Genomic DNA, 24,853 nt, shown 5'->3' with positions numbered 1-24,853 from the left:
TCGATCGCGATCACGATCAACGCGAGCCGCGCGCATGGCCGTTGGCTGTTGAGCAACGCGGGCGGCCGTGAATTTTCGAGAAAGTTTATTGAACAAAACGAGAGGCGAAACCTCGCAACCGGCGCGAAGCAAAACTGCATCCCGCTCCCGTGGTGCGCATAATCACTTTCGCCCGAAAAAAAAAAAATTATCGAAGAAAATTCGTACGCCAGCCCCTGCGAGGCTTCAAACGCGAGCCCTTTTTGACGTACGTTAGGTAACGGCACCATCAATCTACTCGTCGATATGAGCCGGTGGTGGTCGGTGGAGGAGCCACCAGAAAAGTGGAAAAAAATAAACAAAACCGGGAGATCGAGTGGTTTTTCCTGCCAGCACTGGCAGCTGGGTATGTCGGTGGAAAATGGTTGCGGACATTTTCACCACGAAGGCCCCGTTACCGGACGAACGTTGCTGCGGATTTCACATCTCGGACCATGGTAGGGTGGGGTGGCTTTTTCTCCCGCCAACTAGCCATGGGTGCAATCATCCACAACTGTTCGCAAGGTTGTAATGTAATTTTCGTTGGCATGCTATGTTGCCAAACAGCGTGGGTTTTGTTTGTTAGACAAGGTAGGCTGTGCCGTGAAGTGCGCCTGCTTTTTTGGTAGTTTCGATGGATTCAACTATTGATCACCACAAACACTCACTGCTGCTAGTTTACTCAACATTGTCGCCGAGGAAATTGCACAGGATACTTATGAAACCATGTTGGGAAATGTAAAAAATATTGTACGAAACAGCCAAAAGCCGTAGAAATGTTTCCTGATGGATCCATTGAATACAATCAATAAAATATATACTTGAAAAAGAATCACATCAGTTTAAATTTATGGAATGATATATTTATATACAGGGAAAAGCAAGATAATGTATGTTTAAAAAAAACAAGCCACATTTACTGGGAGTGAAATGGTACACAAAAGACGAAGCGATCAAGTGGAACATCCTTAAGATGTGCTATTAATTAAATCACATTAGCCCTAAACCATTATGAAACTTTTCTAAAAGCATATCTCACCCTGTTGGGCGACAAAGTAGAGAGAAATGCTCCCACCCGTTCAACCTAATGATGAGAGCAACATCGTTAATGAGAGGAGCCCGCTTTACTCGACCATGTAGCATGATTTAAGCACGTGCTCTCAACAGCACTTTCCGTACGCAAAGAGCCTCAATTTCGCAAAAAAAAACCGACTACAGGACACCAAGCACTATGACATCGACAGACACGGGCATCCACTTACGCTTGATTCAAATCGCACCTCTGCAACCTTGGCGCGAAATGAAGCCGAAATGTTTCTACCCCGAAGAAAAGGGGGCCCAGTTTTACGTAACGCGAGCGATCGACGGCATCGCCTGCGTCACCGAAACGCGCCCAACTTTCAACACCGACTCTACACCGAGTCCTTCGGCGGGCTTCCGTGAGTCTGGCCGCCACCTACAAACCGCAACATCGATGCTTTCCATCGCAATCCTCGCGATCGCGATCGATTATTTATGCTAACCATCGTGCGCTCCTTCGATCGACGGTTGGACGGTTCCGGTGCGGTAGGGAGTGAATTTTCCACGCTGCACCCGGTGGGGATGTGTGCATTATTTCGATCACGTCGACGGCTTTCGATTAATTCGTTTTATGTCATCGAGCCGGTGAATAATGGGGTTCGTACACGAGCTGAAAAAAAAACACCCAAAGTCCAACTCGATCGCGAGGAAAACTCCGCGAGACAGCCGTACGCGGCACCGTGTGCATGTTAACGATATCGTTTCCTAATTTCGTTTCCATCTTTCTTGCTCTTTATTTCAGCACCCATCCCCTCAGTTCCGGAAGCCAACGGTCGGTCCCATCATTAGCACCCCGTACTGCACCACGAGCCCTCCCGTGTCACGGTCGAGAGCGTTGTGCGAAACGATGCGATGGATGAAATGTGCAGCGAGTGATATTTTTGAACCGATCGTATGGATAAGATTGTGGAAACGTTTCCTAGCTTTTTCCCCTACGAGTCAGCGGAAAAGAAAGCCCTCTCCCCATCCTTCCATCCCATTTGACGTGCAACAAAGAACTCAAAGGAGCATTAACTGAAACGATCGCGATATTTAACCACACGGTTTGAATGAGTGTACGAAGTGGTTGTGTGTGTTTTTGAATTATGATAGCACGCGGGAGTTGTTTTCGCTGGCGTTTGAGATGATTTATTTGATTTTTCATTCCACCCCCCCAGCCTCCCATCTCATTTGCTTTTCCCCTTTTTCAGCCGTGAGTCTATTGTTTGTGATTTAGGGGTTCGTTCTCGAGGCAACCCATTAGTGTGCATTAGTGTGCTGAACGTGCCAAGCGCGGAACAGTGCTACTGAAGTTGTGTGTGAGTTGTGGCAGGATTATGGTGACCGATCGGATGTGTGTTTGATTGAAATTGAGTACGCGTGTGCGTTGCTTTTGCCACCCTTAGGAAGCAGAGCTCCTGCAGGTCCAGGAGAAACGGTTCATATTCCCTTTCGGAGTGACAAGATAGAGTACTAACGGTTAGTGAGTATTTTGCATTAAATTTAATATGAATATTATATGCTCAACATGGGTTAAAGTAATATTCAATGTCAATAATGAAGCCATTTCTCCGTGTACAATCAAACATTCACTTCGTAAAAATGGGACATTTTAAAAGATGATAATCTGTTAGCAACCAATTCACAATAGTTAAGATCATCCACACTCGAAGCTCTTCAGGGAAAACCCCCAAGATCAACCGATCGATTGCCAATGAACGATAGAGCGATGAAGAATCGCTGTTTTTCCCCGTCGGTGCCCGCGATCGAGGACGCCAGGCACGATGTGTGGTGCGGATTTCCTTGGCCCTGATAGGACGGAAATCCCGCGGCCCACGGTATCCGTCTGCAACCGGAATGGGAGCGCATTGATAGGCATGCAATTTATCAGCGACGGAATATCGTCCGGGCTCGAGGTGGACATTGCGTTTTTGCTTTCGATGTCAAGGTGTTATTATGGCGCTCCTTGAACTTTATCGCTCATCCACGGAAATCCATCGGGAAGCAAAACCAATCATTACCGGCCGGGCATGAATATGCGATGAGCTGTTCGATTGCCCGTAACCATAAGAGGGTGCGAAAAAAACGATCGCTAAAAGCAATCAAATGTTTACTTGACATAAAAAATAAGCACATGTGCATTTTGAACGTGTTTTAAAATGATAAATATGTTTCAAATTGACTCCGTTTCGTTAACAAACGTTTAGTGTAAAAAAAACGACGTTTCAATTTTCAAGATTAAAACACACACACCGTTTTCCCGTACGAAACGAGAGTGAAACGGTGAAGTAACAACCGAATCTAAGCCATCGAAAACGAAAGTGAACAGACGTGAAAACGAGAAGCAACAAACGAGAGTGGAAAATTAAGCACGAAACACTTACACACAAAAACCTCCCACCCGAGCAGGAGAAAATGCACACGTTCGCTCTCAGATGGACCGTTTAGTGTTTCCGCCACCTCAACCGGTAATGTCGTGTATAGGTTATTGTTTTTTTGCTACTCTTTGCTTGCTCACGATCGTCGTCAAAGAAACACATTAAAAAAGGCAAACGAAATAATGCCACTCAGTCCGGAGATCGAAATGGAAAACAAAGTAAATCGAGAGATAAAAACCGAATCAACAAAAGTTAATGCGCGCTGATGATGACGCTTGGATCCGTCATCGAACGAACGAAGATGAAAGATGGCCACTAGGACCACGAGATGAAAAAAGAACCGGAATTTAACGCCGTACGGGACACTAACTCGCTTCTTCCGGTTGAGTGAGCTTGGGGACTGGTTTCGTTCAATGTTTTCAATCCCCCGGTGATGGAGTCTATCAGTCTCAGGTCGCTTTATTTGCCGTGGCCCAGTTCGAAGGTCACCTTCTTAAATATTCCACCGTTCCACCGAAAAACAAAGCCTTATGCTCGCTGAACATGCACTGACCATTGATCGAAATCGAACGGTTTGGGTTTGGGCATGTAAATTGACCCGATTTCGAGCCTCTGCGGCTTGCGTGCGTCGGACATTACACCGAAATAGACGCCTCGACATGGTGCGGTTTTCGACACGGTTTTTGGTCGCTTTTTGAGCCACGAAAGGATGACGAAAATGTGCGTCGCGGCCACGTGGATTAGGCAAAAGCCGGTAGCGAGTTTGAGCGCTGATTGGGGCTGGGTTTTATTTGTGCTGCTAACGATGGAGCAGTGATTTCGATACCATTCTATAAATCACCAGCTCGGTAAAGCCAGCCGCTGGTTGTTTCCATGGGGCGGTTGATTGGTTTCTTTTTCTTCATTTTCTCACCCTCTCGATGGTGTGTTCGAATGACACCTAGAAGGGTGTAGAAGGTGCCATTCACTTTTCTGCCAGCCACACCCGTCGGTTGGTTGAGTTGAAAATTGGCCTCTCGCGAGAGTGGCGCTGTTTCGCATCGCAGCTGGCATGGGGTTTCGCGTTGTCATGGCATCGAAGTCACCATGGTTTTTATCGCGATCTGCGTGCGGTCGCGAACAATCTAATTCTAAGCGCTTCGGAATGGAGGTTTCGCAGGCCTTTATCGTGTGGGCTGATTGATTTTGTGTTTTTAAACCCGTGTTCCGTGATGATTGGGTGCGGAATTTATGGTAATGGTTGAAGGAAACATGCGCTTGCCGGCGAGTGGGTGGGACTGCGGGTTTGATTATATGCCTTTTATGGCTCATTAGCGCCGACCCCCAATCACTTTCGCCGCGGCCGTCATCGACGGTGACGCTGGGTGAGCGATTATTTTGAATGCAAATTGTATCAGCGTAGACCGCTGTACTCTCGGTTGTCTGGCATGTTATGTCATTACTGAACAGATTGCTTCTAGAGCCTTTCATTTGAATCGGTTCTTTTACAACGGATGCTTATGACTAGGAAAAATAGTCGTCATTTCAAAAAATATACACGACAAAAAAGAAATAATCCATGATGATAGCTCGTTGTCATGCATAAGATCAATATAATATAAAACATACTGAAGCATTATTTTATTCGTTATGATTTTTTTTATATTATGAAAGTAGTATAATTCATATACCGCACAAAAGTTTATTGTCACTCAAATCTATATGAATTATGCAAGCTTCTGCTAAAGAACCGATGTCGACAATATGCTATAACCATAAAATTATCTATTAAAAATCAACATTTGATCTGATTTCAATATAATCAGCTTATACCTAAGCACGATCGTTTTTTCCCCTCCATCATGGCTCATCATCGCTGTTTAATGCTGCTATTTCGTGTGCGTTGAACCGCTCCAAAATGCGCTTGGAGGGAAAAACGGAAAATTAATTAAATCTTTATTGGACAAGCTGCTAAACCGGGTCGGCCAAAACTCAACACGCGACCACGAACAATGCTGCCGCCCCGACAATGCTCTTATCACATGGCCTACTAAAAGATCGACAGCATTTTGTAACCGAAACCGAAACCAGTTCCACGGCCCGAAGGTAGCCCCACCCCCATCCAGTCCAGTCCACGCTGCTCGCGGGCTGCTAAAAGCGTACAGCGGAAGTGGAAAGTTCAGAGCTAATGTATTCCTAAAATCAACATTCACCGACTTGAATTGAAGGTCGTTTTGCGTAATCGGTCGCTACACGCGCTTCGACAAAGACAAAAGGGTACGAGCGCTATGGGATTTAGAAAATGGCTGCCCTATTCCACTGGAGCTAGCCCGGCACTCCCAGCAGTTAGGTTTCCGAGGGGTTGCAATCCTTGAGGGCGTCCCAGAACGATCGTAGGATTAGAACGGCTGGTGGCAATTTTTGAAGCAGGCTCACTTAATCCTGGAGCAAGTCCTGGGTAGGCGCGGAAAACTGGTTTACTTTCCCGTGCTGTTCCAATCGAGCCGTAATCAGGTTACGCGCTCCGTCTGCACATAGTCCGTTCGATCGTGTTTTATTTAATTTTTTGCGCCAATTCAATTTGCCCCGCTTGCGTTTTGCAACGGGGGGTGAAGCCTTGAGTGATACATATCGTTGGGTTAGATTTTTTTTTTCATACTTGCATGTTACAGCTACCATTACTGCGGTCAGCATGGCCCTTTGTGGCCGCATAACACGATCGTACTTACAAGCGCATGGAAATAAAATCCTGTGAGTGACTGCAAATTACAACAAACAAAAAACTCACACTCTCACATAACTTAGCGAGCTATTGGGGTCTGTGGTTGCATATTCTGCCGTGTGTCTGGCGTGTATGTTTTTTTTTACTCGTCACCATCGCTCCCGCTTCTGAGCGATCGCGCCTAGCGTGAGCTGCAAGTGTAATCTGGAAGGCTAGATCGGCTGCGCTGTTTGCTTCGACACGATATAAAACCCGGCCCGTGTTGCAAGGTTGCACAATCCCTTCGAGTTGCTCCAGTTTGCTCGAACTCGCGCAAATCGTGTCCATACCCGGGTGGTTCGTAACAGAATCAGTGCACCCTGAAACGGGGCGGCCTGATGCCGTAGATTAATGACGTTTCGGTTGCTTCCACACGTCCCTCACACACGATTTGCGCTGCAAGGTTGCACCATCGATAGGCAAACAGTCGAGGGGAAACATTTGCACATTTACCGTACTCCAATCCTTGACATCCGGCATTAACGGCAAGTAGTGGTGAATGTCTAAAAATAGTGCTTCATATGTCATGGTTTTGGAGTTTTTCTTTTACGTTTCGTGCTCATCTGCTCATCACACACGCTTGAAGGACCAAACCGTTCGGATGCTGTTAAAATCCTTTACGACATCACGCATATGGCGCTGGCAGGGGGGCTCACTTTCAGCCTCCGTCCGGTGAATGTGTGATGGATGGAGAGTGGCACTTATTTATTGTATTTACGCGTTGCTGCTCGAGCTCACGAGCCATAGAAGGGGTGTAAGTGTGCTTTCCGCAAATCGTTGAGAAGAAGATGCTTCTTAAGGGCCGTAAAATACGCTTCGTACTGTTTGGCGAGTAAGCAAAACGCTCCCAGAGAAAGGATGAATCGGTATCGATTTGTTTTTGATCGTGATTTTGTAATTTTGATACGTTCAGCAATTGCGCGAGCATCATCTCGGAAACCTTTTTTTTTCGGTGAAGGGATCGATGCCGCAACAATTCAGCATCATAGATGGATGTTCTTCAGAATGGAACCATGTTGTAACGTCAATCATCAATCTTGAGGTGTTATCTATGGCATATATCTTGGCTTATTATAATAGAATGGCGAGCAATGGTTATGTAATTTTAGCTCAATTGTCCTGGAAAAGGCGTTGTGTGCAGTTATTGAGATTTATTTTGTGTACTATAGATGGCCAAATAGATGGCGATACATTCACTTTCTCTGCTGTAGAATCTGGTTTGGCAGCTCTATTAATTTTGATTAATATAATCGCTATTACACAGATAAGTCAAGTTTTGGTATATTTTGCTCGTTTTTCAATTCGTGATGGAATACACTTCTGTCTCGAACTCTCTTATCATAGTCCACTGGTTGGTTCGATCAACCAATCCACAAACCACTTTCAACCATTCCGTTTCCACACCATAGCGAACGGAACCGCGGGTCTAAGGCCCGCCCAAGGTAAACCATTTCCCAGGCGCAGGCCGCACTCGAAATAGTGCACCGAACTCGCGGATTCGCTAACGGCCTCATATGGGCACGTTGCACACGGAATGGAAACAAAACAAAAACGCATACCCACGCACCGCCGGTTTCACACTTCACCTTCCCCGGCAGGAGGTCTGCCCGGGATGGTTGTGGCACGGTATGAGCAGTAATTAAGAAAAATAAACACATCACTGGAGGCTCAGGGGCGGAAAAACGCTGCCATTGCCGTCGAAGCTGCTGCCGTTGCTCGAAAATGGCAAACCACTTGGCTGGGTGACACCAGCCACCCTGGTCGTAGTGGCCAAGAGGGAGAAGAAAGAAAGAAAGGGGGAAAATCACAAACGGCAACAGCAGCTCCAACTGCAGACCGGGACGGGAAAAGTGAACGTTTCGCGCTGAAGGACGTCCAGTGTCGGGTGGTGAACACGATCGCAGCAAATCTGGTCGATTGGGACTGGTTCTCGTTGAGTGGTTGGGCGGGAATTTATTTCTTTTTTCTCTCATGTCCATGAGAACCACGCTATGGCTGATGATTGTGTTATAAACATAAAAACACGCCTAAAGAGCAAGAAGAGATTCAAGTGTTCCGGTTTCATGGTAGGCGCAAAGTTGATAAAGATACGATGAAAATTAGTGAAATCAATAGTTTAACAATGATTAGCAAAAATTAGGTGGTAATTTTACGACAGGGAGGGCATTTTCGGCAAAAGAGAACAAAAGACTTAAACGCTTCCATTTTTAAGCGACGAACCTTTTTTATGCCTTTTTGTTTGTTTTCCTTCTTTATCGTGAATCATTTGTTTTTCGGTCCCATGGGGGTGTAAAATTAAAAAAGATACCTTTAAAACTAGTGAAATCAATAGTTGAATACCGATAGACAAGCAATAAATAGTAATATTACGTCTGGCGGTGGTTTTTAGGCAAAAAAGGATAAAAGACTTACACGCTTTCATTTTTAGGCGACGAACCTTTTTTATGCATTTTTGTTTGTTTTCTTTTTTATCGTGAATAATTTGGTTTTCGGTCCTATGAGGGTGTAAAATTAAGAAAAATATCTTTAAAACTAGTAAAATCATTAGTTGAATACCGATTGACAAGAAAAAAATCGTAATTTTACGGTTGGGAGTGGATTTTTGGCAAAAAACAACAAAAGACTTAAACGCTTCCATTTTTAAGCGACGAACCTTTTTTATGCATTTTTGTTTATTTTCCTTCTTTATCGTGAATAATTTGTTTTTCGGTCCTATGGTGGTGTAAAATTAAGAAAGATACCTTTAAACCTACTGAAATCAGTAGTTGAATGACGATAGACAAGAAATAAATCGTAATATTACGTCTAGGCGAGGTTTTTAGGCAAAAAAGGACAAAAGACTTAAACGCTTCCATTTTTAAGCGACGAACCTTTTTTATGCAATTTTGTTTTTATTTTTATTTTTAATCGCTCATATTGTGCCCAAGGGTAAAAGAGCTAGTACATCTGCTACTCGTCATACTCGCTGAATACTGCTCATGACCTTCTTTGATCCCAATAAACCTATCATAGGGCATTATTTAGGAAATACGCGGTTATGAGCGCTGGTGCGCAGCCACGCTACGCTCAACTGCAGTGACATTTCGATACGCGTACGACCGTAGTTGAGATGTTTATGATGAGATATGTTGCATGTTGCTTCCCCGGTGTTTTGTTTCTGCTTCGGAACTGCTGCCGTTCTCCGGCAAGAACACGATGCCGTCCAACGTTGATTTCGTGTGAGCGTAGAATAAGATTTCACACAACCAGTCTGCCTAGAAAAGGCTATTATTCGAGCACAAAACCACTGCTAGCCCTGTACTTAGGTTGAAGCCGCGGACATGACGCACTAGGCGCTGAGAAGACAACAACTCTGTACGCAGGGTCGCTGTGAACTTCACCAGTCGCGGTTCTATTGTGTGCGCCAGCGCGCTTCAAGAAGTTGGCTGCAATCCACGTATACGACGGCTGGTACGAGTGGTGTTCATTCGATACGGTACGGAATACTCGTCCGGAATGGTACAGACAAAAGCCATTCACTGATCGTTTTGTCGTCATGTTCCAGCGCTTCTAGTCGCGAGTGACCGATGAAACAGGGCGCGGAGACAACCGGTAGCTGTCAAGTTAATGGCCGGTTAAAAGTTATCACCATTCGCACCACAAAGAAACCTCCACCGGTTCTTGACGCTTTCAACTAGCTCCGGGGGTTTTCTACCCCCACGCTGCGGGTGTGTACCGCAGTAATAAAAGAAACATCAAAGAATCATTGCTCTTGGCGCTCGTATAGTGCCTATAGGGCTTGAGGTCCGGTCCCGTGGGCGATGGGTTCCATGTTGGGAGGAAGTGATTGTTCCGTCGGACGCCCCGTGCAGACGGAACCGCTGATTATGCGCCCCACGGTTGATGGGACTTGCCGCCGGACTTCCGCATTGCCGTTTGTCAGCTGTCAAGGGAGGGGACACTGGTTGACTTCACGGTGGAGAACTCCGTGCCTTCAATACGCGCGATCCATCGCTTCCGCGTAGGATTGCACTCAGGTCTTACAATTATGAGCGTTGGTGTCGCAGATTGCAGTATTTTAAGTGATCATTTTAGGATACCTAGTAGAGATCGTTTGTTTGCCTCAAAATGGAGACGGCTTATGAATTGGTTTAGGGTTTTTTTTACGGCGTATTTAAAACAATCGCATGTAGGTTGATGTTTGAGCTGCCGTCTGCTATTTATGGTGCCGAAACTTGTGTTCCGTTTATTACAACACATTTTCATTTTTAAGTACTTTTATAAGAGGTAAACTCAAAAGTACTCAAAATAAGTGTTTTCCATTACGAGGTGTTTGAGTAGCTCTACGACTATTCAATCTAGAGTAGCTTTAATGCTTGATTTAATCCTAAAATTCGTCAGTCACACACAAAGTGGCAGACATTTTCTCATCATCTTACTTCGTTAACTTCGTACATATTCGTTTTTACTCGATTTTCACTTTCTAAGGTGACAGTCGAAGATTACGCACATAAATTCGTCTCCATCTACAATCTGGTTGATACTCTCGTTAATTAATACCGTCTGCTATTAGGGTGACATGCTTTTTTGCTAAAAAAAAACTCCTCACCGTCTTGCAGCCGAGTCAAAATGCAAACGAAGTAACCAATTGAGGTTATGAATGGAATGACTCGTTTGGGGCGTGTGCTACACACCTATCTGGGCTTGCCGATCGACCATACGTGATGCGCTGGTCATCATCTCGTTGCTGGCAGCAGTTGCATCGTGTCGGTTGCTCCATCCATTGATTCGTTGTGCTTAATTCGCTCCATTGTACTGCGTTAACACTGATCTCTCTTTCTCGCTTCGTCAAGGTCATCGGAAAGACTAGTGGAGATGGCGCAAAGGTGCGCTGCAACATGTAGAGAAGAAGACCCAATCGGCGTGAGGCTAAGCTAATTTGTTTAAGCGAGATCATGCTTTCAAATCCACCGTGTCTACATTTGTCAATCTCCCCTGTCATTTATCTTTACGCTTCGCAGCTCACATTTCGTTCTGCTTGTTAAAACACGTTTATTTTTGTTTCTTTTGCAGGGAAAACATGAAAAAGATCCGGCGATGGCTGCTCCTGTTTGCGGGTAAGCTGCTCATCAATTATTGTTGTTCTATCTTTTGCTCACGAGATTCGCGTGTCTAGTTTCCCGACTAGATGGACAAAATATGCTGATAATAAAATAGATATGATAATTTGTAGCTAAAGTATTCAACAGTGATGTCATGTTATACAGAAAGATAATTTTATCTTATTCTCTCTATAGCAAAACTAGTCAAAAAAGTAGTTTTCTGCTCAAATGCTAAGAACTAGCTGCTAGCCATGAGCCGAATCAATAAATCCATTAGTCCAATCCAGCTGGTTACTACCATCTAAAAACCTTTTATAATGCAATCTCCCAATCAGTGTACTACTGCCAAGGATCGCCGTAAACCACTCGACGACCATGGCGTGCGGTTTCATTAGCATTCTAATTCGTTTCCGCTTGATCTCGTTCTTCCGTTCACAGTCATAATTGCGCTTATGGTCCGGGTGGACGGCTTGAAGGCAACGTCGTTGATCTTTGGCCGCGGTCCAGCCACCTCATCGACGACTACGACCACCAGCACAACGACCGTCGCCACGTCGACCACAGAAGAATCTGCCGAGGCTGAAGATGAGGTAGGTGCAATTATGTTAGCCCAGCGCGCACGTCTACCGCTTATACACACCAGGAAGCAGCTGTCGGGGCTGTTAATCGATCGTCAAACGATCCAAATATCGACTGGTGGTGAAATAAATTACCTCCAATGTGGATGTTTCCATTCGCCTAGTGCCCCATAATGGAGGGCGCATTTATGTAACTCGACCGACGCCATGCTCCACATTCGTGCAAACTTTGCGGAAGCCTTTATGGCCGTTTGTGTCCCGAAAACCGTAAGCCACGAGCATGACGAGTGAGTTATACGTTATGATGCGTTACTGCAGCGTGTCTAATGCACCTCCAGCAGTACCACGACTACTGCTGGGGCCAAGAATGGGGCCCGAGTGCAGCAGATTGGAAAGTGAACTCGAAGTTTGCGCAACATCGTTTGTGGTAATCGTCACCGGGGGAAGCGTCAAGCTGGCTTGCTCCCGTTTTTTCTTCTTCTGCTGCTTTATGTTGTGAAACGCAGGCTGGGTCGAAGGGCTAGCCCTCTTGCCAGTGGCTTTGCGCATAAGCCACCGACACGATGGCGTGGGCGATGAGTTGCGGCGTGTCTGTGCCCCAAACTGTCACCAGTGGCCTCGATTCGATGACCAGGGCAGTGAATGGAAATGTGTCAGCCCGCCGGGTGGATGGATGGCGTCGTTTACCTGAGAAAACGAGATCTGTCGGTGCTTTTGGCACCAAAAAGTGTGTCCTGAAAAGTGACATTTCTCTGCTGGCGTGGTTTCGGCATTATGCGCTCGCTCCCATGACGTAAGATTGCATACGTTGAAAGTAAAGCTGATTTTGGGTTAGGCGGTGATCTACGGGAACTACTATTAGCAGCTATTAGCTATTAGTTCCTTGTAGTACAGCTGACTGGCGGAAACGTATGTCTCTGTGCTTAAACTATACTTTAGGGAATTGCTGATTCTCCAGGATCTAAGCACATCCTTAAGTTGTCATCCTCAATGAAAAACGACTCCACACCAAGCTGAATAAAACAACTCATGACAAATGTGGAGGAAAACCGCAACCCCAGCCATAATAACCGGCTTAACCATGTCGTTTACCCTCATCGGTGCCCTTTTTTTTCGGTTCAACCTGCCACTGACGAAACATCCACAGACGGTGACGTAATATCCGCACAGCTGTTGTTGTCACACCGAGGTGACCGATGCAACCGATAATCGATCCCACCACTCAGCCAGTCTTCGGAGCAGGTTGCTTCCCCGTTCGATCTTCCGCAGCCGGTTAAGCCGTCTGGTTTCATTCATAATCATTTCTCTTCGGGTCGAACCGGTCGTCTCAGGCACAAAAGGGCAAACCGCGCCCATTTCCACAAAAACCACGCGTCAGAGGTTGATGCCCGGGCGTCAGTTGAACGGGTGGAACGGGTTGAAGGAGAAAAGGTAAAAAGGCGAATGGGGAAGACGTTCGAAGACGTCCACCGAAGACATTTAGTGGATGAGGTTTTTTTTTTTGCTTTTGTGGAGGGGTTACCGAACCAAAGCGGAAGAGACCCGAAAATGGTAGTAGGTTAGTAGGGTTGCACGTGTTGGCTCGTTGAGTGAAGTTATTCAAGTTGTGAGGGATGGCGACATTTGAACTTTTGGGTCTCTAAGGTTTCTTAAGTTTTGAACATTTTTTTTGCTATACAAGATCAATGCTCAGGAACACATATTCGGATGAAATTTTAAGGTCATTAAACGTATTATATCACTCGCTTCGTTCTCACTTGAACTCGTGTCTTGTTTGAGTTTCCTCTCGTCGAATGAAGCATATCTGATTGGGTGCACACACAACCTTCATTACCTAATTTTGCGCCGGCATTATTAGCACCGTTCGTGCCACTTATCTAATGTCACGGCTGCGTAAGAATCCGGCACGGCCCGGGCGAAGTATGCCAATGCCATATCGGCCTCTCGAATTAGGTCACCCTCGCCAACGTCCGAAAAGTGAAACCATTACGAACTGTGGGCATGTTTACCTGTCCGCCTGTCCGGCCTCTAATTGAGTGCTAATTAACAACACCAAACGTGCGGTTTGCGCGAGCACTGGCCGATTCCGTGACGCTCAAATCGATCGTCCTTGTGGCCAGTTCGGGTGTCCTGGTACGGTGCAACCCCGGCTTTTCTCGGCCGCACAGCAAGTGCTGTAGTTGCAATGTACCATTACAGGTTGTACACATCGCACGGGCGTATACCTGACGTTGACGTTAACGGTTGTAGACTTTGCTGGCGCGCCACTTGTTTATGTTGCCAAGCCGTGGTAAATTATGAAGGCACTCGAGGCAACGGTTGCCATGTAATTGGGGCCCGAGCGACAAGTTGCCGAGTGTGAGCGAACTAGGAAATGGAAAAGAAGTGTAAAACGCAGAAGAACGTGCGCTGGCGTAAGGAGAGAATGGCCACCAGCCGAAGCTAAGGAACTAAAGCAGTGCAAAGTGGATTTTTATGTAACGTGTATGCATTTTGCCACACCACGGATGGTCCAGATCGATGCCAGACTGCCACGCGTGAACGATTCCAGAGGCACTGCAACAATGTAGTCGAAAAGTTGTATGTGGACTTGACTTAGTATGGCTGTAGTATGGTTTGAATTGATTGCTCAATAGAGCAGGGATAGGATCTGATATTGGTTGGGTAATCGCCCATCAATAACTGTGCCTCGATAGGAGACATTTCAATCTGATTGCTTTATTACATGCACAATGACAAGATGTTTTCGATGGCTACAGATGGTAGCACTCTAAGTTGCTCATATACTTATATCTGTAATGATTGTTTCTCATACTTAGATCTGTAGCAATCTTTGAAAGAGTGAATTGAACGATATAGAAGGAATTATTGCATGTTATATTAAAATGTTATAAGCTATTTTTTAGATTAACTAAACCCGTCCCGGAAATAATAGTATTTTACTCATTATTAACGTTTGGACGTTTAACATTAGCCATTTGCAAGGTAACTGTTGCCGCAGAAGCGTGAATAAAGGAAGCTCAATTTAACAGCTATTGAAATCATTACTATCATCGTGCCCTTTAAGGTGCTTTTTGAAACACTTTTTCCATAAATTACCGTTCGATCGAGCTCCCGAAACAAGCTTTTGCGCTTGCAGTTGTGAGCGATGAAGGAAAAGGTGAAGCTGTCGTGTGGTTAAAAACCACCGCTGGGACCATTCATTAGATTGTCAGCGGTCACACATCAGGCGTCACTGGGCAAGGCCATAACCCACCGTACCGGCAGGCAGTGACTCGACAACTCTGGCATCCTTCTCGTAAAGGCGTCGAGGTAAAATGCCAGTCACAGCGTGATATTCGCGCGCGCGCGCGTGTTTGAGATCACATTTTCCTACCTGCGACGCGTATGTCGCCGGCCATTACCGAATCCCGGCCCACCTCAAGGGGCTCAGCAAAGGGACCGCTGGTGGGGTGCGGCTTGCGTAATAAGAATAACGCAAGCGCAAACAAGCCACAGGCCAAGGCGCAGGTTCGAAGCAGGAAGACGGAAAGAAAACCTTTCAATCTCGCCGCAGCAAACGCATCGTCGTGGGCCAAACGACCATACCGGTGGTTGTTAGTTTCACTAAATGGCAGGTTGGGTGTTGGGAGCAGAAAGCGAGAAAAAAAATACGCTCCACTCGACACCTAAACGCTACAGCCACGCTGAGCCGAGCGGTTGATCGGTAATTAAATAGACCGCATGGGCAGCAGCTGGCATCCAGCGGGCGCCAGTGAGTGCTCCTTCGCCGAAGGATGGGCAATTATTTATCACTCATAACGTGCGCCTCACATGAACGGGAACGGAAAATCCCTCCCGCCATCTCAACGACACACACACACTGAAGCGTATATTCAAATAAATGTCGATTGTAGCATTACTTAACCTTTTGAGCAAGAAAAAAAAACCCACCGACTGTTCGGGCAGCTGAGATTTTTTTTTTCGCTTGTTGTTTGTCGAAGCAACGCAACGCGTGAAGACGCTTCCACGGTGCGAGTATGAGCGGCTTTTGGGGCTTTTAGTTCACTAACCTCCGCCATTCAGGACGATACGCTTGCGGCAATGCGTCGTAATGACATAATTAAGATGCAAATGTTGTCACCGGGCGCGGGCCGGCTGATTCTGGGTGCGTACGTGTCATGCTCGTTGAGTTGGCTTCGTACTTGCGATCACGTGGAACGATCGCAGCCAACCAACGGTCGGTATTTCCAGAAACGCGAACTTTCAGGCCCATAAATTGTGAGGCCATGAATTGTAGAACATGTTATTTCCATTCGAGGAACAGGAGGCTTTTATAACAAGGTTCTACTAACCTGCGAGTATTCAAAGTCACCGAAGAAAGATCATGATCGATACTGTCAACCTTTGTGTAGTAGTTCGTAATCTTTCGTAGCATCTCACTTTATTCTATGCATACCAATAGCGTCAGGCTATCTAAAAACCAGCGATCTCCACTGCAAAATCATGTTGCTTCAAACATGTCTCAGCTTCCTCGCTCGTATACCTTTTTCCTTCGCAATCACACCAATCGATTGTTCCATTGTTGATATTATAGAATTCTAATTGAAATACCAGCTGAATGGGTCCAAACATACATTCTCCGCATCGTAACTGCGCAACCCTCGGTAGAATGCTTTGGAGCCTCGGTCTTTCGGCGGTTGAGTCGCTTTTCGTGAAGCCTATTTCGACAAACCCGGTTGGAAACGCGCCAGTTAGCCAACCAGTTCGGTTAATTATTTCGACCATCACGGCCGTTTGGTGCAATTAATCCGCAGCCTTGACGGAACGGTTCCGCCGAAGCCATTCACCCTCACGATGCCGCCACCATGCGCCAAGTTTTGTACGTTCGAGTTCCTTCTTCAGCCAATTTAGCTAAAATAAATACAAAATCGGTTCTGTACGTTTCAAAGGGAAGGTTACAACTCGCTAGTACCTCACCGTCGTTCGGTTCGCTTTGGCGGGTCTATTGTGTGGCCTTTGGCCAAGGGGGGACTTTGCGAAACCTTGCAACTAACCGGCCCTTTACTTTGGGGCGGTTTAGTTCTTGGTTTTGTGCATGCACGATAAACCTGTTCTGAGAGGCGGCGTTCCACTGCGCCGATGTATCTTTCGCACCTAAACCGCTGTTGCGGTGCGTGTTAGAAACGGCACGGTTGGTTTGCATTGCGATAGATATCTGTAACCTTTTTCCTACGCGGTTGATGGCGTGAAACATGCACGTTGGAGATCGTTCACCAAACGGGCCGCGTGCAAAATGCAAACCGAAAGGAACAATCAGATAAGCTCAGAGAGGCTGCGTGCGTGTGCAGAATAAACGACCCCACAGAGAACGCCCTCACACGTTCTTAGTAACCGATAGGGCGTGAGTTTCAAGCACACAATACACCACCATTTGAGCCTCAATCCCACGCCTGCTGTGTTGGTTGAGAGATTCTGTGTCTTACTTCTCAAATGTCAAACCATCGAGTTTGACTGCTACCGTGAGTAGTACGCGTAGCGATCACTAAGGGGCGCAATCTAACCGATACTGCCTATGCGTGCGACTAATGGTGCCGCTGACATACTTACCTTTAAAACATCACCCGCACACCGGCTGTCAACGGACCCACGTGGAGCCGCGTGGCACATATCGCGTTCGCGTCCGTTAACCTTAACCTGCAAACCGCCTTACGAAACGCCCGTTCGAGAAGGGTTACAAACTGATAACGTACCCGTTCATTTCGTGCCTGACGGTCTTACGGTTCGAAATGTCAGCTAGCTTACCCTCTGGCCCTTCCGATATGGTGGCTAACGGTGCCGGGGCTCATAATTAACATACCACGAGCGTGCCCCACGAAGCGCGGTCCTTTTTTTTGGGGGCGTTGCGAAATGTTGCGAAGGCACGTGCAGCTTCGTGGCGGGTCGTGCGATGCCTTATACGGTTGGTCAATCGATCGGAGCATCCTGCATCGATCGGCGATCGGTGACATTTGCATGTGATCGTGTTGCGGTGTTGCTTTGTATGGGCGGCAAGGCGGCATGGCATGGTGCACCGGAAATGGGGGACCTTTCTTCGACGTGAATGAAAAAATGCACGCATCGAACGCATATAATGTGGTTTAAAAGGGTGTCAAAGGGTGATTCATGCGCCCTGAAGCAGGGTTTTCTTTGATCGTGACCTTGGTTTTGAATCAAAGAGGTCGCCGCGACTATAAAGAGTTATGTTATAATATCTCATTTCTCATTTCATGCGTGATACTATGATGTATTAATAGAACATTAACATTATGTGTTTGTTCAGCTACATGAAAGCTCACTAAAGCTTTCACACTTTGTAATAGAAAAAAAAACGTACATTGAATTTAACGACCTCAATGGAATAAAATATTCAGAAACAAAACGATCGAGAAAAGCTTTTATTAAGTCATCACAAAACACGACGCAAACGACGTGAACGGATTCGATGCCGTACTCATCCTCACACGTAGTGACGTCCTCCATGTGGCGTTTGGTCTGCAATATGTCATCGCACAGCTGCATTCCACCCACGCAATCACGCATATGCGCCATCGCTGTAAATGATTTAATTTCCTCGAAACGAACCCCAAAACCGTACCTGCCGGACGTGAATGGCACGCGATGACGCGAGAGCCAACACTAGACGAAATGGCGAAGGGGTGAGAAAGAAGAAGAAGAAGAAACAAACGCCAAACACCTTCGAGGAAGGCGGCGGCGAAATCGATCACACGCGGGTCTGGGGTGGAATGCTGATTGGGCGGAGCGGGCCAATAAACGAAAACGACCGTTATTGAAAATGGCGATCGATCATGCGGAAGTGGTCGGTGTACGGGGTTGGGGTTGGGGGTGCAATCGCGATGGACGTGCTGTTCGGGTGTGTGGGGTGGCGCTGACGGAGCGTTTGAGCTAATTTCTCTCGATTTATTACAAAATCCAATCCGCACCGGCCCGGAATGGGTAATGAGCTTCTATAAAATATAATCAATCCAAAAAGGAAACATTCCGAGTGGGAGAGCGAGAGAGAGAGAGAAACAGAGAATAAATGACACTTTCATCACGCAAGCTTTTCGGGAAAGGAAAAGCCATGCCAGGCTCACGATCTTATTGGGCTTAGATAATATTTTCACACGGTTGAATAATGCGACGATGCTTTGCATTTGTCCACCGCTGAGGCTTTTCTGACATCGGGTGATTAGCTTTAGGTACAATTCTTTCCTCAGCGCGACGGGAAATGCCAATGGTCAATGGGTAAATGAATGGGCAAACAAATTTTTTGGTGAACCATTTTCTTTTTCTTGCCCTCATTTTTTTGTGTCATTTACATCAGACTCTTCAGCGAGCTATTGAATATCAAACGAATAAGTTGTGCAACCGAACTATTTCGTCATAACTCGTCCGAAAAAGCATGGCGTTGCATTTTTATTATATCTAAGCCTGTGGTTTCTCATGATTGCAGAGTTCTCTAATTAGAAAAGTATGAAATTAAATGGGAAATAAAGCAAATGATCCCGTTTCTTTATGAAAAGAGTAACTAAAAAAGTAATGAAAAATTACTTCTCTTATACAATTTCAATTTTATAAATACCGTTAAGTACGAGACAGCTACATGTTGATTATTTCTCCTAAACGATGTATAATTAGTATCTTTGAACTCCAGGTAAACGTAACAATACACCGCATTGCGCTAGATCATCACTCAGCAGTATTTGTTTCGACAAAGCAAAACTCTCGCTTTCTTTCACGGGTGGCTCGGTGATCCACGAGAGTGAGGCGGAACTGAGGGCCATTAGAGAGCACAGATACAAAAAAATCCGGCACACCAACCGATCTCAAGGCCCAGCTGATCATGAAACATTTGCCGAGTATACGGCAGGTGTCTCGTTACGAAACCGATCAGTTCAACAACCGATCGACCACGGCAACGTCGGTTAATTCTTAACAACACGCTCAGCAAACCCTCTTCAACACTGCCGCCAATTAGCCAGGGGTGAGAAGGATGCCCCACTTGGGGGTTGAAGTTGGACGGTGAAGAAAGCAGAGTAATAAAGCGCTACTAATAAGCGGCAAAGAAGCCGACCGGGTTGGGCGTTAAAAATTGGCATTGGCATTCGGAATGGGAAGCGCCATTGCGATGGGACTGATTAAACGCCAGCCCGTTCAACTTAAAGACAGAAGGAAATGAAATTTCGCCTCTCATTTTCGCTCCCAAACACATTTTGCTTTTTGGCACATTTGCCAACTGTCTCTCTGCGAAGGGGTAAATGTTTTTCATCAACACGCGCCATTTTGCAGGTGCTGTGTGTTGCATTGCAACACGTCCCAAATGCGAACGCTTTTCGCGATTACGTATCCACCGTGGCCCGTGCGCTGAAGACGAGCTGGTGCTCGGGTCTGAGAAGCGTATAATTTGCATAGCCCACCACAGACCACCGGAAAGTGGAGATCAAAGCCGAATCTCGGCACAACACGAGCGGAACGGAAGTGGCGCGAAAGTCGGTGCAACCGCGCCAGCCGTTTCCGGTAATGCACCGGTGCGATTCAGGAAATGGCTCTCTGCCTTCACACGATCCTTTCCAACTGATCGCGATAAGCTTGTGGTCGAAGAAGGGTAAGAAAAAGTGACGTGCATATATATATATATATATATGGTTTACTACAAACAATGAGCGTTTGCGTAACTGTGCACTTTATCTTGAACGGTTCCAAAAGCAACGCTAGCTGGTAATTAGTGGTGAGTTTCGGAAGGTGCCGTGATTCGCTGATAATGAGAAATGATTGGAGGTAATGTATGCGCGGATGAGAAACATTTTCACGATGGTGGTTGGAGAAAAACGACAGCGAAGAGAACGCGTGACACGGATCACCGATTGAGTGCGTTTTAAATGCGCGTTAATAGGAGGCGAATGATAAGATTGAATAAATATTGCACTATCAAACGCACCTTACGTGTGGGACGGACTTAATGAATAGTTGTCTATGTAAGTCAACGCGTCAATTTGACATCAATTTTTAACGCATAAAGTTTTGGCGGATAAAATACATTTAAGGGAAAATAATCGAGGACGAGATCTTCTCAGACATTATCGTCTAAAAAGCGTACCTATTTGGGATGTTATTTGCACATTTTAGGGCATCATTTTCTGTCATTAGAAATAACATCCACCAAATGCATACTTTCAAATAAATTACTTTAATTGTTTGCTCTTAAGTTCATACTCTCGCAAACCGAGGTAAACATGTAAAAGTGTACGAAATGACGTTTAATGATTTGAACCTTTGCTTCCGCGTGCTTTTGCAGGCCGTCGATCAAGGCGATGATGGAGCGACCAAGGCCCCTCTTACCGGCATACCGCAGGTCGACTACGTGTGGGATCCCAATTTGCCTCGCGAATTGCGAGGGTAAGTATCGCGGCAGGATTCAAGCCCATCAGAGGCCATTAACGCGATTCGCTATCATTTCGCCCTTCCGTAGGTACAACTTGTCCAATTATCCCTTCCTGGATTCGGTGCCGGCTGAAGAGGACATCGGCTTCACGTGTGATCCGAAGCTACACGACGGGTTCTATGCCTCGATCAAGTACAACTGTCAGGTAGGTGTAGGTGCAGGTGTTGGGCAGAAGGAGAGCATGCTTTTGATAACGTGTTCTTGTTTGCTCGGTTTCGATCATCCGCAGCTGTACCATCACTGCATTCATGGCATACGGTACGATTTCCTGTGCGCCAACTACACGGCCTTCGATCAGAAGACTTTCATCTGCCATTTCGCGTCGGAGGTGGACTGCAAGAACTCGCCCAAATACTGGTTCAGGTAGGTGGATTCCGATGCCGGTGAAGCGCGAGAAGGACGTGGTTGGAGATTGGAGTTTGATTGCCTTTGGTCTTTGTTCTAGGAACGAGCCCTTGTACAAGGCGACGACGACGACAACGGTGAAGCCTCCTCCTACGACCTCGACGACGGCAGCTCCATCAACGGCGGCTCCGAGACCGAAACCACTGCGTAAACCGGTCCGCAGGAGACGTCCTCAGGTGGACTACTATTACTACGACGAGGACTACGAGGAGGACTACTACGAGGAGCGCAATCGGCGTCGCAAGAACCGTCCACGAAACCGCCGTCCGCTTTACGACGATTACGAAGAGGATGAGCGATTCGAGCGCGTCCGGTACCGCGAACGAGAGCGCGATCGTGACGAAGAAGAGGAAGAATATGAGGATCGTCGACCATATCGACCGATGAAAACTCGCAACCGCAATGGTGATCGACGTCCAGCCGTTGAAGATGATCGACGATACTACGAGGATCGACGACGTGATCGCGACCGGCGTCCTCTGGCGGATGATAGGCGCCCTCTAGCGGATGATAGGCGTCCGCTAGCGGACGATCGTCGCCGGGTGGAAGACATCGTGGAAGAAAAGCGCCCAGTGATGCAGAACGAACGACGACGTGTGCCTCGTCCTTCAGCTGATCGGCGTCCGATGGGATCGTCCTCTCTCGATGATCGTCGCTCATTTCCAGCCGACGCCGAGAGCCGTCGTGGTTCGGTAGCGGATGAACGGAAAGTGCCCGTAAAGCGCCCTCTATACGACGATCGTCGGTACCAAGATGACGAAGAGGCTGATGACTACGACGCACCTGCACCATCGTACGCGGGTCGTCGCGGTTCGGACAAGCAACATCGGCAGCAGAACGATGTTGTAACCGTGAAACCGGCCGGTTCGAGCATTTACGATCGTCCTCGAGCAGCTCCACGCATCAACCGGCCTGTGCCACTCAACGAGAAGAGTAAATACGCGTACGGAAACTCGGACGCACCGAAGGGCGCTCCAGCTAGATCGGCTTCCACAACGTCAGCGCCACCATCGGAACCAGAGTACTACGATGACTACGAGGATGCACCAGCTCGGCGTGACGATAAGCGGAAGGACGAAAAAACGGACGCCGGAAAACCACCCCGACCAAGTGCCTCCTCTGACGTCGTGTACTACGATGACGTAATCATCGCCAAGGAGGACCTTCCGTTCCGGGCTGTTCCGGGAAACGTGCGCAAGCCGGAACCAGCCGGCGAGCGAGTCAATAGTCGGGACAACTCGGAGTTAGCTAAAGGTTCACGCGGCTCTGCCAAACACGTCAGCAAGTTGAACCGCGATGTTCCACCACCATCACCACCCTCGGAGGATCTCGAGGAGGACGAACCGGAGTATGGAGGTCCTTCAGTGCGGCCATCCGTTGTCGCTCGACCACAAGCGGTTTCGAGTCTGTACGGGAACTTTAAGTCGAAAAAAGGACCCGTTAGTCAGCGAGAGCCTTCGCCTTCGATTGAACCTAGCAGCAGTAGCAGCAGCAGTACTTTGCGATCAGGACCAATGCGCTCGACGAAGCGGCCATTTCTACCGAGCCGTGGAGGCAACCCTTATCTAGCGCGGGGTCTACAACCCGTGGGGGTAGCAAAGCAGCCACCTTCCTCTCCACCACCACCACCACCACCGCCACCCTCCGCATCCCCTGAGCCCGAGAAACCGGCCCCATTCCGTATCGACCTCGATGGGCCTGCCGGAAGTGCGGGAAAGCGGAACCAGCAGCAAGTTCCACCACCGCCGCCACCACCGGAAGTGGTCAACGTGAAGACGCTCGATCAGCTGTACGACGATGAGTACGACGTAACGCTCAATGACGCCCTCAATCCGACCTTGAAACCCCTCACCCGCAGCGCCCCACAACACTTCTTCCGCAATCGGTACGTCCATCAACCGGATGCGGATTTCGTGCCCTTCGAGCCGGCTTACGCGCCCTCCGAATTCCGCAGGACGGCCATCCGGGCCCCGGCCCCAGCCTCGCTGCTTTACCACGCGCCGGTTGCCATCGAGACGGGTGCCCCGTCCTCCTCCTCCTCCTCTTCCTCCGCCCAGCGTCGTGGAGCGCAGGTGTTTGGCGCGTACGAGTACTAAGGGTGTCGCCCGTTTCGGGGCGACCCTAAAATCCGATCCTTTCTCATCCCCCGCTGGAAATGATGTAATTTATTTTGAAACTCCCTTTCCTCCCTCGTTCACCCCATCCGTCCCATCCCAGCGCTTCCGAAGGGCGTACGGAACTCAGCAAAAAGAAGAGCAAACGAAGCACTCGAAGGAAGGACGAGGATTCCACCCCACGGCTGAGCGATTGGATATTTTCTTCTGTTTTGTAAATACTATTAGAACCGCAGATCCGGATGCGCGCCGGAAAAAAAATACTCAACCAACGAGGACGAAACGGTGATAAGCCCTTATTTGCAATGGTAGATGGCGGAAACAACGATGAATAAAGAATAGAAATTTGCAGGCATTATAGAGCGATGAGTCGCGAAGGCAGAGCGATAAAAAAAACCATCCGGAGCGTGTGGTCGAAGAAACGATGGACGATAGTTAAGTGAGCGTCTCGAGGCGTCTGTAAGCAATGCTTTGAGTCCTTTTTGGCAGGAGGGCAATTTTGCGATTCGAGTGGGAGCGAAAACAAAGCAGCGAATAAAAAAAAGCTAAACCGACCGAAGTGAGCTGAAAACCGGCATGTATAAAGCGATGCAGATGATGGGCCTGGTTTCGCCAGCGTACGTTAAGGACTACTCTTCTCTTCTCTTTATATTGGTATACAAAAGCGAGCCACCATAACTCAAGGGCGCGACGATAATGTTAGGACGTGAGATGTAGATGATGAAGAAAATAAAATTTTCTTTTATAATATAAAGTGCCTGTTCGTTTGTTTTCTGTCTCGTCGCCAAACCTATCCGAAAAAGGGCTGCTCGGATGTAGCGAATTCGGATGTAGCGATCTTGCCGCGTAGCTGTGTTTGTTCGTTTTTATCACAGATTTATTTTATTACCAAAAAATGCATTTTGAAAAAAAGAACCGAAATTGATCTGGAGATGACACTCGGCATTTTCATTTGCGGTCTGGCGCACTTCCCGGGCTTGGTTTTGCGACGCGTAGGAAAGATTGTAACTATTTCTT

The 24,853-nt window shown here is 47.3% G+C and overlaps 1 protein-coding gene across 1 annotated transcript; it reads left to right on the top strand.

Annotated features, from left to right (window-relative positions):
* Positions 1-11,254: 11,254 nt before the first annotated feature.
* Positions 11,255-24,583, top strand: LOC128723038 (uncharacterized). Its single transcript, XM_053816742.1, has 6 exons — positions 11,255-11,291; positions 11,715-11,866; positions 21,171-21,271; positions 21,345-21,462; positions 21,547-21,680; positions 21,763-24,583. The coding sequence occupies exons 1-6, from the start codon at positions 11,255-11,257 to the stop codon at positions 23,816-23,818; spliced, it is 2,598 nt and encodes an 865-aa protein (XP_053672717.1). The 3' UTR covers positions 23,819-24,583.
* The last annotated feature ends 270 nt before the right edge of the window (positions 24,584-24,853 follow it).

The sequence above is a fragment of the Anopheles nili genome, chromosome 3 (assembly GCF_943737925.1).
Source record: "Anopheles nili chromosome 3, idAnoNiliSN_F5_01, whole genome shotgun sequence".
Classification (NCBI taxonomy): Eukaryota; Metazoa; Arthropoda; class Insecta; order Diptera; family Culicidae; genus Anopheles; species Anopheles nili.
The sequence above is the reverse complement of the archived record's forward strand: the minus strand, read 5'-3'. Positions and strand labels throughout refer to the sequence as shown.

What these genes read in the sequence shown, in the direction of transcription:
- LOC128723038 (XM_053816742.1), top strand. Translation starts at nt 11,255, where the DNA reads ATGAAAAAGATCCGGCGATGGCTGCTCCTGTTTGCGG. An exon ending in ATGGCTGCTCCTGTTTGCGG is followed by an intron (nt 11,292 to 11,714) that starts GTAAGCTGCTCA and finishes TTCCGTTCACAG; the next exon opens with TCATAATTGCGCTTATGGTC. An exon ending in TTGCCTCGCGAATTGCGAGG is followed by an intron (nt 21,272 to 21,344) that starts GTAAGTATCGCG and finishes GCCCTTCCGTAG; the next exon opens with GTACAACTTGTCCAATTATC.